This window comes from Polyergus mexicanus, unplaced genomic scaffold (assembly GCF_030449975.1).
Source record: "Polyergus mexicanus isolate NDT 795.1 unplaced genomic scaffold, iyPolMexi1.0 SCAF_5, whole genome shotgun sequence".
In the NCBI taxonomy this organism is placed as follows: Eukaryota; Metazoa; Arthropoda; class Insecta; order Hymenoptera; family Formicidae; genus Polyergus; species Polyergus mexicanus.
This window is the reverse complement of record NW_027223325.1, coordinates 11,694,709-11,707,304: the sequence shown is the minus strand read 5'-3', so window position 1 is coordinate 11,707,304 and position 12,596 is coordinate 11,694,709. Positions and strand designations below refer to the sequence as shown.

General features: G+C 33.9%; 3 protein-coding genes across 10 annotated transcripts; 2 read left to right on the top strand and 1 right to left on the bottom strand.

The window, feature by feature from the left end:
- Window positions 1-59: 59 nt before the first annotated feature.
- LOC138933366 (solute carrier family 53 member 1) lies at window positions 60-5,643 on the bottom strand. Of its 5 annotated transcripts, none has more exons than XM_070295999.1 (12): window positions 5,235-5,451; window positions 4,698-4,851; window positions 4,312-4,568; window positions 3,918-4,179; window positions 3,633-3,808; window positions 3,408-3,509; window positions 2,995-3,232; window positions 2,489-2,683; window positions 2,243-2,412; window positions 1,892-2,025; window positions 781-1,019; window positions 60-131 (listed from the first exon to the last, which is right to left on the bottom strand). In XM_070295999.1, exons 1-11 carry the CDS (start codon window positions 5,301-5,303, stop codon window positions 782-784), a joined length of 1,995 nt encoding a protein of 664 aa, XP_070152100.1. In that variant the 5' UTR covers window positions 5,304-5,451; the 3' UTR covers window positions 60-131; window position 781. The 5 variants fall into 5 exon arrangements, with proteins under 5 accessions (XP_070152100.1, XP_070152099.1, XP_070152097.1 ...); XM_070295998.1 differs by lacking the exon at window positions 60-131 and adding an exon at window positions 140-651; XM_070295996.1 differs by lacking the exon at window positions 60-131 and adding an exon at window positions 5,461-5,643 and having other exon boundaries at window positions 658-1,019; window positions 5,235-5,333.
- On the top strand, window positions 5,239-7,905 carry LOC138933368 (ribosome assembly protein METTL17, mitochondrial). Of its 4 annotated transcripts, none has more exons than XM_070296004.1 (10): window positions 5,244-5,440; window positions 5,685-5,814; window positions 5,891-6,056; window positions 6,157-6,550; window positions 6,640-6,793; window positions 6,876-7,019; window positions 7,103-7,189; window positions 7,257-7,392; window positions 7,554-7,692; window positions 7,763-7,905. In XM_070296004.1, exons 2-10 carry the CDS (start codon window positions 5,758-5,760, stop codon window positions 7,884-7,886), a joined length of 1,401 nt encoding a protein of 466 aa, XP_070152105.1. In that variant the 5' UTR covers window positions 5,244-5,440; window positions 5,685-5,757; the 3' UTR covers window positions 7,887-7,905. The 4 variants fall into 4 exon arrangements, with proteins under 4 accessions (XP_070152109.1, XP_070152105.1, XP_070152107.1 ...); XM_070296006.1 differs by having other exon boundaries at window positions 5,245-5,440; window positions 5,903-6,056; XM_070296005.1 differs by lacking the exon at window positions 5,244-5,440 and adding an exon at window positions 5,483-5,601.
- A 679-nt stretch (window positions 7,906-8,584) lies between these two features.
- Window positions 8,585-12,518, top strand: Cyp303a1 (Probable cytochrome P450 303a1). The gene is made up of 10 exons (XM_070295750.1): window positions 8,585-8,741; window positions 9,889-9,974; window positions 10,047-10,298; window positions 10,379-10,841; window positions 10,947-11,127; window positions 11,250-11,358; window positions 11,446-11,626; window positions 11,739-11,856; window positions 11,949-12,087; window positions 12,175-12,518. Exons 2-10 carry the CDS (start codon window positions 9,890-9,892, stop codon window positions 12,357-12,359), a joined length of 1,713 nt encoding a protein of 570 aa, XP_070151851.1. The 5' UTR covers window positions 8,585-8,741; window position 9,889; the 3' UTR covers window positions 12,360-12,518.
- The last annotated feature ends 78 nt before the right edge of the window (window positions 12,519-12,596 follow it).

Sequence of the window (12,596 nt, the reverse complement as noted above, 5' to 3'; positions counted from 1 at the left end):
TTGCTTCTCCACCATCCGTGCCGGCGATTAATATGAGCGCATTAGGTGTCGTTAAACTGCTACCATATGCCCCCACTATTCCGCGCACCCGCATCCGCACATGTGAGGATTTATTCCGGTCACCAGATTCGCTACGGTTTTAATTAATTTTCCGTCTGCTAAGACTCTTCGGAGTTCATCCGCTGATCAATGTTAGAAATGAGGAAATGATGTTTTCTCTCCTTTATATGATATATATATCAATGGTGGATACTGATAAATTTGTTGTTTCAGGATTATCAGGAAAAGAAGGATATCATTAATAATAATAGTGATTAATATAGTCATGAATAATAATAGTGATATCAAGACGGTTTCGAGTTACTTTCGATGTAATGCTCGATCTGGTAACGTGATAACACGCATCTGAATGTCATTGTCCTTAGAAACGTAACGTTTCACTTTGTAACAATCATTTATTTAGCCAAGATACAGCGAAGTAAAAGTATATCAGTTCTTAACGTTCGATATAATCTTGTTCTTTTGATCTGTATTTGCATCATTTGATTCTCGATGACAAGAACACTTACTTACAGATAATTTTTAATTATATCTACAGATTGACGTATCTAATTAATGTATCTCATATAAATGATGATTCGACTGAATCCTCTGGAATTTACAATCCAATACAATTTCTTACTTTTGTCAGTTTAATCAGTTGTCATAATAATGGACAAAATCAAAGCTATAAGACAGTACAAAAATTGATTTAGCTATGCATAGCTAAATAATCATCACCTCAATTGTCGTCCATGAGAGATTCGTCCCTCAAAAGTAACCGAATCGGCTTGCGCTTCTCGTCAACTTTCTGTTTCCTCCTGCGATTTATCACGCCGTCAGAAGCGTCCATCATTCGCAATATCTGCGTCTGATCCGAACAATCGACCGGTGCAACTGAGATATCCCGCACCGCTCGAAACTTTCCGCAATTGTTCAAATGCTCGTTTTCCAAGCGGAAGAAATTCCACACGAAACGCCTGTCGAGCAAACATTCCAACATTATATAACAGCTCAATATTTCTCCCAATCACTCTTTCTATACGTATATACATATTTGCAATTTACAAAAGCTGAAAAAAGAATTCACATATATCGTGCAAATTGTATATGATTCAATACGTCCAATGAGATTAGAGAATATTGTGCAAATTTAGTGATATTTTATCGAATTCAAAGATAAGTCGAATTTAAATATATGTATCTTGAACAATATTAAACAAATTATATATATCTTTAAATATAAAAATTAAAAAAAGACGAATTACAACGTGTCAAACACTGCGATCATGGGACTCCACTAATTCATCTTCATAATCGTTGTTGTCATGGTCGTTGTCGTCATTCGCGTTGTCCATCAGACGGATCACGTTTCTGATATCATCGTCTTCGTCGCGTCTGATGGGTCCTATGGAGATATCTCGCACTGCCCGGAACTTGCCTACGTTGTATAGATGCTCGTTCTCCAGCCGAAAGTAATTCCACAAGAACCTTCTAGCGACTTATTAGTATAAGGCGCATTGTTAAGCGATCAGATCGGCCGGTCTATCGTCGATTAAGTCGTAGCTTTCTCGACTTTCGACGATTAATTATTTCGTTACTATTATACAGAGTGCGGTCGACATTAGAATAAAGTCGCTTGAAGTAATTTCGAATGATGCAAGTAATTGTATATTGCATGCATATCACGAGCTTAAACATTAATTATCAAGAATAATGAGGGAACAATAAGAATTCATGACTTGCATTCATTAAGCTAATTCGACAAATATTTCTCACATCAATTCTGGCAAATAATAGCACATTCCATGTCCATTCGCGATTGAAGCATAAATTTAAAGCATGCATTTACCTGAAAACCTCCAATGGAGCGACTATGGAAACCATAAGATCTGCGTGGACATAACCCATCTCTGTTAGGGACAAAGAGAATGCCCATCCAAATCGCAAGATAAAATCTTCGACCATCGCAAAATAGTAATAATACTGCAGAACAGAATAGAAGTTTGATAAATTAATCGTGAAATCAATCAGTTAACCTCTTGCGATGGAATGGCATGTGTAACACAATTATTATTTGTTCCAAATGCAGGAATGATGTGGGTAGCCTGTGAATTAATTAGCAGCGCAAGAGATTAATCTTACTTGTTACTAATGTTACTAATGCTATTAATATATAACAGAGTTTTTTTCTTAAACGTACAGGTGACGAATAAACTATCTCCTCCCTAAGAAACTTGTTCTCCCCAGGACTGCTGTCGAAGAGACCCCAATCTAATTTTACATCCCATGTGTATGTGAAGCAAGAGCTTACTACACTGACTGTGAGCCACAAGTAGAAGTAAGGATTTTCAGTAGACAATGTATAGTATTCTGTAGGAACAAAACCAATTTTGACAAATAAATAATATTCTCGATATCTTTATGTTAGAAAAAGCAAAGAACTTACTCTTGTTTGTCAAGTGCAGATAAGAGAAAATGACGACGAAGAAGCTCGTTGCATATTTGACCGCGTTTAGTAGATGCGGAAAGCCCTCCTTCGTATCCCGATAACGTCTTAAACATTGTGCAAATCGAAACCAAGCCGGTAAACAGACCACGAACGGTCTCATCGATAATTCACGCATTATACAAGTTTCTGCATCTATTAAAAAAAAGAAATATAGATATTTTAAGGAACTGAAGAAAAAAATGAATATAAGATTTTTAAAAATATGATAGATATAAAATAAAATAGATGCTAGCGTATTTATTAAAAACAATTATTCAAATGAAATAATTGAAACATTTTATCAAATATTGATTAAAAATATAAATAATAAATCTAATATAAAATATAATATAATAAAAAGTGTAAGAGAACATATTGCAAAAATGACACGATATACATTTGTAATGTAAGTGACTTGTCTCGTATCTATAGATAATGATACAAATTATACGAATTATACTAACCCGTGACATCGGTCCAAGAAGAATTCTGGATATAGAAGCAAACGAAATACTGAAAGTCCAGGAAGACTGTGTGAAGAGAATTGAGCTGATCAGCAAGCCAGAAATCTGCAAAGCCCACATAGAAGAAAGGCGCACAAAAAATGCGACCCATAACGCGTAATGTCCAAAATCTAGCCTCGTATCGTAACGTCTTGGTAGGATTGAACAGGAACAGTGCTAATAGCACATAGAACAACACCTGTAAAAAGCTGAAATCAATTCCTTGAGATAATGAACTTCTTGCATTATAAAATTGATCGATTATTTGTCGCGCTTTAAAATAGATTTCTTAAACAATAGAGTAGTGCTTAAATTATTCTTAGAACTCTATTCTTAGAAATAAATGTCGAAAACAGAAATAAGTATAATCATACTGGTTGAACAAACGGCGGTACACCCAACGTATCACTATACAGAAAACCCAATATAGATATAGACCAGACCAGACCAAGTATGGTTGCCATTTCAATGATATGCTGAAAGTACATGCATAAATCTCAACTCTCTCACAATACCAACATCCTTTTCTTAATTCTTAATGTTAACGGAAAATGATCTGATCGTGATATATAGAATATTCATTTAATCTATTGCAAAACCTGTTCTGATAAATGATTGCGTGGATCAAGCTCGAATATCAGCACATGATTCACGCCAGAAGATCTCCAGCCATAAACGTTGATTCCCATGAGAAACAGAAATTCTATCATAAGAAGAGGTCCGCGATAAATCCGACACAATACCGTCCAATTGTCCTTCTTTTTGTATCGCATAGCTAAAACGGCATAATAATGCAATACATAATGTAATGCAATTTAAATAAAAAAATAAGAAAATATAATTTTCCATATATCAGAGATAAAAGGAAAACGTGTTCTACTTACCGGACAGTATCACAGCTACGAAAAGTATAATAAAAGCGCCGGAGAAGAGGCCTACTTTAAATGTGATCCATGGAGAGAGTTGTTCTCCAAGCGGGGGCACTCTAAGCCGCTTCATGGCTCGTTGACGATCACCGTGCTCTAGATCTCGAGTTACCAGAGCCTCAGTCTCCGCTATGAGCCTATCTATATCCTTACGCGTATGGAAAACCGCTGTATCGACGTGCTCTGCACGCCATTTGGCACCAATGTCGACATTCAAAAGCTACAAATAATATCATTGCATCATACAAGTCAGTCTCTTGATCACATAGAATAAATTCTAACGATTCTTTTCTAATCCTTTTACTTTATTAAAATTGTTTATGCACAACTAGCATTGATCAGACTTACATACTTTGTCATGCTTCTTCAAGATTTTTCGAAATCCAGTGAAATTCAGATTCTGGTAGTTTTGAAGCAAAATAAGGAAAAGATAGAATTCGGAAAAGGCCAATTTCAATTCCTGTAATTTGCGTGCCGATACTGTCTTCTTATGCAAAATGTGACGGCGATAGCGCGCCTTACGACTTTGGCCATCCTCAGAAACTGACAGAATCTCGCTCAGATCATTGTTAAGTGTGGAAAATCTACGTGTAGCCTCTGCCAGTTTTTCTGAAAGAAATCAATATTATTTATACGCATTATATACCACTGTATAATATCTATCAGAATATTTCTTAATAGAAAGAAACATAATTAACAAGGATATTTAAAATATCTAATATTTAATATAGACTTTACCAGAATAGAAAGTGTTTATTTTGGCCAGTTCCTTATCACAATAATGAAAAAACTTTTCATCAAATTTACTAAAGTAGCTTTCCAAAACATGTGCTTCGCTTACATCTGCCGATGGAGCTTGCTCCACTGCAGCGTATAGGAGAGCCTTCATTTCCTATCGCATAATTATAAGATACAGCATTATACACAAAATATCAGAGATATTAAATGTTTAAAGATATTTAATTATATAAACTTTGTAAATATAATATACATAATTGCATTGTAATAAGACACAAAATATGCATACAAGAATATATACTCAAAGTCAAATAGGACATATATTTTAATAAATTTTTTTCATAATTTTTGTGTTCATTATTCATCATCGAAGTGGCTTCCACCATATATGAAACTGTATGTATGGTGTGTAACTGTATGTATATTATGTACATATACGAATGTGTGTATAGATAAAACTCTATATATAATACTATATACTATGATAATACTAACGCGATAAGTGTAAAAATATTTTCTGCACAGAGTTTTCCATACCTCGTAGTTGATATACTGTTTTCTCCATTCTGGTGTAATGTGAGCGCTCAGATGCTCCGCGAATTTCATGCTTGAAGTGTCAGTTTACGTGACGATTCGCTACATGTACGCGCGACAATCGAATATGTTGACATACATGCGAATAGGATTGTAACGAGTTATTATTAGAATTTTCATGCATTCGCCGCGAACGACGACGCATGTTTGTACGTATATTTATATTTACAGGTTATGCATGCGCGGTTCCTTCAGAGGGAACGTGGCGTGGTTGTCATGATTTTTTTTCGTATCTTTGTCACGAATTCGTCTTTACCAGTTCTCTCGACAGATATTGCGAATAAAATTTTTTTTCGACAGTTTTAACATTGTAAACAATTTGCGATCCACGTGATGTAACAGCGTGCTAATGTTGTGCACGTGTGTATTAAACTTCTTTTTTATCTCTTGTAGGCATTTGAGTATATAGATGAGGAACATGCGAATTGTCGCTCGTTAATATTGTCGAAATTATTTTTTTGTGGATATGGTGAAGCTAATTGTATCAAAGATGCAATGTACAAGAATTATATCCTCACGCTATGTGAGTATAATACGATATTTATTAATTAATACTGTTTATTTAGATATGTTAAATGAGATTGTGATTTGATTATGAGATCTGTACTCAGTTTTCAGCAAAGCCAAAAGCCCTACTTGACGATGCAATATCCATTTCATTTGTTAACAATGAGATTAAATATAGGCATCATCCAGGTATCATTAAGCCTAGAACATCAACGTTCCCAGTATGGGCTTCAAAAGAGATACAAATAATCTTAAAAGGTATTTTGATAGTTTTTACTACACAAAATAAATAAAATATTTATAAAGGATTTAAATATACTAATTCATATATATATATTATTCTATAATAATGTTGTAGAAAAAAACATAAACTTGAAGGAAATTAATGAAAGTGCAAAGAGGTTATGCCGATACTTAACTCAACGTTATCCACCGGTAGAACAATCTGAGTTACTAACAAAATTACAGAAAGTAGAGAAACGTTTAAATGCTAATAATCATGATGAAAAAATATCTGTGAAAGATATAGATTTCAATAGAAACATAAAAGCCAGAAATATTTTGAAAAAACTCGTTTATCACTGGCAACCGATTAATTTTGATAAACTTACCTGCTTGACATACCTAGTTGCCAAAAGTGTGCAAAATTATGCAGTTTCGCATAGAATCTTGAATGAGATTAAAATACGTGACAAGGATTTTAGGCCCGAGACATTCTTTGATTTCGGTTCTGGTATTGGAACAAATACATGGTGAATATAAAAGTTAATTGCAGTTTAAAACATTATAAAATGTAAAATTGATTAATGTGCAAATATATAAAATAAAAATTGTCACACAGGGCAGCGTCTGAGATTTGGTCAGATTCGTTAAAAGAATACTTTTGTGTCGAAACATCGGAATTCATGATTGAATTGTCAGAGAGATTAGCGGAAGTTGCCAAGCCCAAAATCAAAGACATATTCTATCGCCAGTTTTTTCCGGCATCTATGAATGTAAGAATATTATTTATAAACATAATTGTGAAATGAATTTTTTTGTTAAACTAAATAATTTGAGATATCGCATTATTTCTAGCCTACTTACGATATTGTAATAAGTGCATATTCTTTATTTGAGTTGCCGAGTCAACAATTTCGTCTTGAAACGATATTAAAGCTTTGGAAGAAGACAGAAAAATATTTAATCATTGTAGAAGAAGGAACCAAAGCGGGTTTCACGGTAGATTTGCTCAATATAATGATTTTACTTAGTTATATTTATATTTTGCTCATAGAATTCTCATTCCTATTCTTTTCTGAAAGCTAGTAAATGAAGCACGAGATTTCATCCTCAAATATGCAAACTCGAAAAATAGAAAAGAATCACAATTTGTTCATGTTTTCTCACCAGTGAGTATTAAACAGATAAAGGCTCAAACAATTCCGAATGCAGTGTATCAGTTATATCTTTTTTTAGTGTCCACATGATTTGAAGTGTCCGCAACTCATAGACAACACTTCATGCAACTTCAGTGTTTTGTATCATCCATTGCAATTTCTGGATAGCAAGGAACACAAATCGCAATTGTATTCCTATGTAGTGTTAAAGAAAGGTATGTAAAAAAAAAGAAAAACAAAGTAAGACCAAGAATAAACATTGTTAACAAATGTAATCAATTCGATAGGAATTGCGAAAGTTTCACTGAAATGTTAAATAATGTTCTAATCTCAAATGTAAATGCAAAATTTTCGTTTAAGGTTTTCTTCTTTGCAGATAAACGTCCCGAGAATGATGAGCAGTGGCCAAAAATAGTGCGACCAGTTCTAAAACGTTCCAATCACGTCATCTGTCGCATGTGTCTCGCTAATGGTGAGCTGAAAGAAGAAATCTTTACAAAATACAAACATGGAAAGTATGTACCAACATTAAATCTCATCAATATTCGAATTTATACAACAATTACGTGAGTTTTTTATCGCCAGGCATATGTACCGTTGCGCGAGAAGCAGTGAATGGGGCGATAGATTACCGTTGAATTACGAACAACAGCAAGAGAGTCCAGAAGAGGATGACATTTCTAATGAAATGACTACCACTATAAAATAAGAAAATAAAGTTTTGTTAAATATAATTCGTTTTTCTTTTATCATATACATGTTATCCTCTTAAATATGATTATTAGAATAAAATAAGAATTAGAATATATAAAGATTAAACACAATATGCATGCACATTTTTTCGTGATTCGCATAGTAGATATATGTGCGCTTTCCAATATCTGAAATAAATTATTAATGGAATAAATCTAAAATCATATTTTATTAATTTTCATAGTTAAACCGACATCGATTTTTATCGCTTAATGAGTTTTATTTTTTTACTATGTATATTTAATATGTGTGCGTGTGTGTGTGTATACATACACATACATACTATAATAATTATAAACTAAAACGAGATTACTTACATACAATTTTTTTTCTCTTTCTTTATGGAATGCGCGTAGCAGAATATCTGTTAAAGAAAAAAAAAGAATAATAATACTAATGCATATTGTAAAATTCGGTCACAAATTTGTCTTCTCTTTTCTACAAATAAGATTCTTATCTTATAGTTAAAGTTGCCTCAAAATCTCTTATACGATTTCTAATATATTCTCTAATATATCTTCTCTTTTTTTATGTCGAAACTTCAATTATCTTGAAAAAATAGCATATCTTTGTAATTATTAAATTTTGTATTGCCGAGATTTTGTCTTACGTCAGAATCTTTCCGAAATTTATTATTTTCCCGTTTCAGCCGGACAAAGTTAATTAAAGGGTCCGCCGAGACATCGTATTTTTATGTGCTCGCACATCGGAGAAATGTTGGGACATAGAGGGGCATTTAAAAGCGAACCGAACGCTGGTCCACGGCCAGTTCTGCTTATACAACGGACGAGAAAATTTCTCCAGGTGCAAGGTAAGATAAAATCAAGGATTTGAGAAAAGAAAAGGGTGGCACATTGGTGTCGCCGACTCCTCTCCCGGTGACAAAATCTTTTTTTTCACGGTGTGTTTGAATGAGGCGTCATAAAGTGTTTTATTTGTCCGACACTTAAAATAATCGCTCATTTGTTGGAATAAATAATCAATAAAATTTAATAGTCTAAAAATTTTAGGATGGGTGTTATAGAACGAGTTATTACATCAAGTTTCGCTATTATACCTCAGTTATAGAAAATTTTCTAAGTTATTATTTTTAAAATGGCGGTTTAAAAAAATGGTTTTATACATTCTTTTCCTAAAGTTGATCTGTGATATAATATATATATGTATATATACATGTATATATATATATATATATATATATATATATATATATATATATGTATGTATATATGTATATATACATATATATATTTTTGAATATAATTTTTATCAAGTGTGTAATATAAAAAAAAACGTAATATCTATGCAATTTATATTTCAATTATATTTCAGTTAAAAAAAATGCAAAATATTTAAATTAAAACACGTATAGATTCTTGTAATAATTACGTTTTGAATCGGTTTATATCGTGCGCGTCGCGATAATGTTACTCCGAGTGCATCGGCAAATTCCAAAGTAGATATGACCAAGATAGGGAATTCGAAAGTGACCACGAAGAATTATCTTGTGTACGCCGCAATGAAATGCTGTTAAATATACATCGATTATGCAACCAGTTATGGTATAATGCGAGTGACGGCGCATTTACGCGAATAACGCGCCAGTTCTTCCGTATGCAACTTTCTCTCATGAGAGTATCACGAGTGTTTCACTTTCTTCCCAAGACTCGTTTGATGTTTGTCATATATACACATTTGTTATTGAATATGTGTGTATGTGAACATCCGGCCACAAATGCCAATTACATGAACTTAATATTTAAGCGAACTGAAAGAAATTGGACAGAAACATATATCCTCTTTCCATGGAATTCATATTTTTTACAAATTCAAAATCTTGCTATATTATCGGATATACTTTTTATATAGTTTCATCTATATTTTCCTAATACACCTTTAAATTTTTTTCTTTTTTTTTTTTTTTTTTTTTGTTAATATGTTGTATATTAAATTTATAGAATGCTTGCCACAGCAATGTTATTGCTAGTATTGATACTGCTGTTGTTATACCTAGGCTGCCACAAACCAAAAGGATACCCACCAGGTAAAAGATTAACTTCTTTTTTAAGTTGTTTTTTTTTCTTGAATTATGACTAACATTCTTCATTATTATCAGGTCCAAGATGGTGGCCTATTTTAGGCTGTGCGCTGGAAGTGGCGCGTATCCGTCAGGAGACCGGATATCTCTTCAAAACCTGCTCAACGCTCTGCAAGAAATATGGCCCAGTAGTCGGTCTAAAGATCGGTAAAGACCGCATCGTCGTTTTGAACGACCTAGAAAGCATGCGAGCAATGTTGACTAATGAAGACTGCGATGGCAGACCAATCGGACCTATTTACGAGGCCAGAACTTGGGGCGCTAGACGTGGTAATTATTTGAAGAAAAAAAAAAAAAATTTAAGATGAAATTTTTGAATGTCAAAAAATAATTAAATAATAATGTTTCAGGTCTCATCGTCGTAGATGAGCGGTTGTGGGTGGAGCAACGACGATTCGTTTTGCGACACCTGCGAGAATTTGGCTTCGGTCGTACCAGTATGGCCATGATTATCGAAGACGAGGCACTTAAGCTAGTGGAGCACTTCAAAAAGATGCTTCGAGACGGCTATAATTACGATATCATTGATATACGAAAATCGACGATAAACAACAATAATATCGGACAGATATACAAGTTGCAGAAAGATTCCAAGAACAATCTAAATAAGTCGAAGCTGTGCGACAAGTTCAATATAATCGATAATAAAATCTCCAATCATAAGCCTTGGACAGTAGCAGATTTATACATGAAGGCTGAAGATTATGCGGAAGTCAGAAGAGTCTCCCAATCAGCGGGAATAATCATAACTATGGATGACGTCTTCGGTGTGACCGTATTGAACACCCTTTGGAGAATGATGGCTGGTAAAAGGTTCGTATCAATCATTCGAATTGTTCCCGTTCTTTCGTGAGCCTGAAAAAAGCAAATTAAAAAAATGGATTTATTCTTAAAGTCAATAATTTTCGATTTTTGCAGGTACGACACTGGCGATAAAGAGCTTACATACCTACAGCGAATTCTCACGAAACTCTTGAGAGAAATCGACATGATCGGTGCGCCTTTCAGCCATTTCCCGCTGTTACGCTTCATCGCGCCGGAAATGTCCGGTTACAAATCGTTTCTACAAACGCATCAAGAATTGTGGGCATTCCTGAAAGTAAGCAAACATTGTATCAATCATGTAAGCAATCGTGTATCAGTTTATCATTAGATCGTTTTACAAACAAGTGCCTCAATGCTTGAGATTATTTGTTGAAGATTAATAATCGTCTTTCACAGGAGGAATTACACAATCATAAAAATACGTTCGTATCAAACGCACCGCGAGATTTAATGGACGTCTATCTAACTGTGCTGAATTCGAAAGATTGCAGTGACACGTTTTCAGGTATTCAGAAGCGTACAGTTAGTAAGAAATAACATTATTATTACCGTAAAATTGGTTTTATACAATAAGAGAAAATAAATTTTCCAGAATCACAATTGTTGGCGATCTGTGTCGATTTCTTCATGGCCGGCTCCGAAACAACTTCAAAAGCGCTTGGTTTCGGATTCTTGTACTTGATACTGTTCCCGCAAGTTCAAAGGAAGGCACATGAAGAAATAGATAGAGTTCTTGGTCGCGACAGATTTCCCACATTGACCGACAGACCGAGGTAACCGGGATCGATCACTTTCACATGCGGATTCTGAATGCGCGAAAATATTAATTTTGCGCACAAATACAAATTCTTTCATACATATAAAATATCGATCCTTGTTTTTCAGAATGCCATACATCCAAGCTATCGTCCTGGAATCTATAAGAATGTTCATGGGTCGTACTTTGAATGTTCCACATAGAGCATTGAAAGACACTTCTATTGTGGGCCATAAAATACCAAAGGTAATCATAAAATATTAAATCGTTAGGTGAAAAATTTAATACATTTTACGGATTAATAAAAGTGAAAATAAACCGTTATTATCTCTTTTTAGGATACGATGCTCATTGTGAATTTTAATAGAGTACTCATGGATGAGTCTTGGAACGACCCAGAAGATTTCCGGCCGGAGAGATTCCTTGATAGTAGCGGCAATGTCGTTACGCCAGAAAAATATTTTCCTTTCAGCATCGGTATATCTTTCTTCTTTGTACTATTATACATTTATACAACATTGTGGTATAATTAAATATATAAAATAATTTTTTTACATCTTATAGGCAGACATCGTTGTATGGGGGAGATATTAGCTAGGAGCAACATCTTCGTAATAACGGCCACTCTGCTGCAGGCGTTCAACTTCTCCGTGATTCCCGGTGAGCCGCGACCTTCCACGCAAGATTTTGTAGACGGTGTCACGGCCGGTCCCAAACCATACAGAGCATTAGTTTCCCTGAGAACGTAACTGAGGCAGCATTTGTAACTTTTTGGGACAGTATCTATTTATTCTTGTCCAACCCAGCTTCAATCCTATTCTAATCAAATTCTTAACAATCCAATCTTAATGTCAATTGTAATACAAAAACACTTTTTGTCATAAAAATATATTTTTATTATTATCATGTATAGGAATATACATATATGTATATATGTATACACATGTATATATATATATATATATATATATATATATATATATATA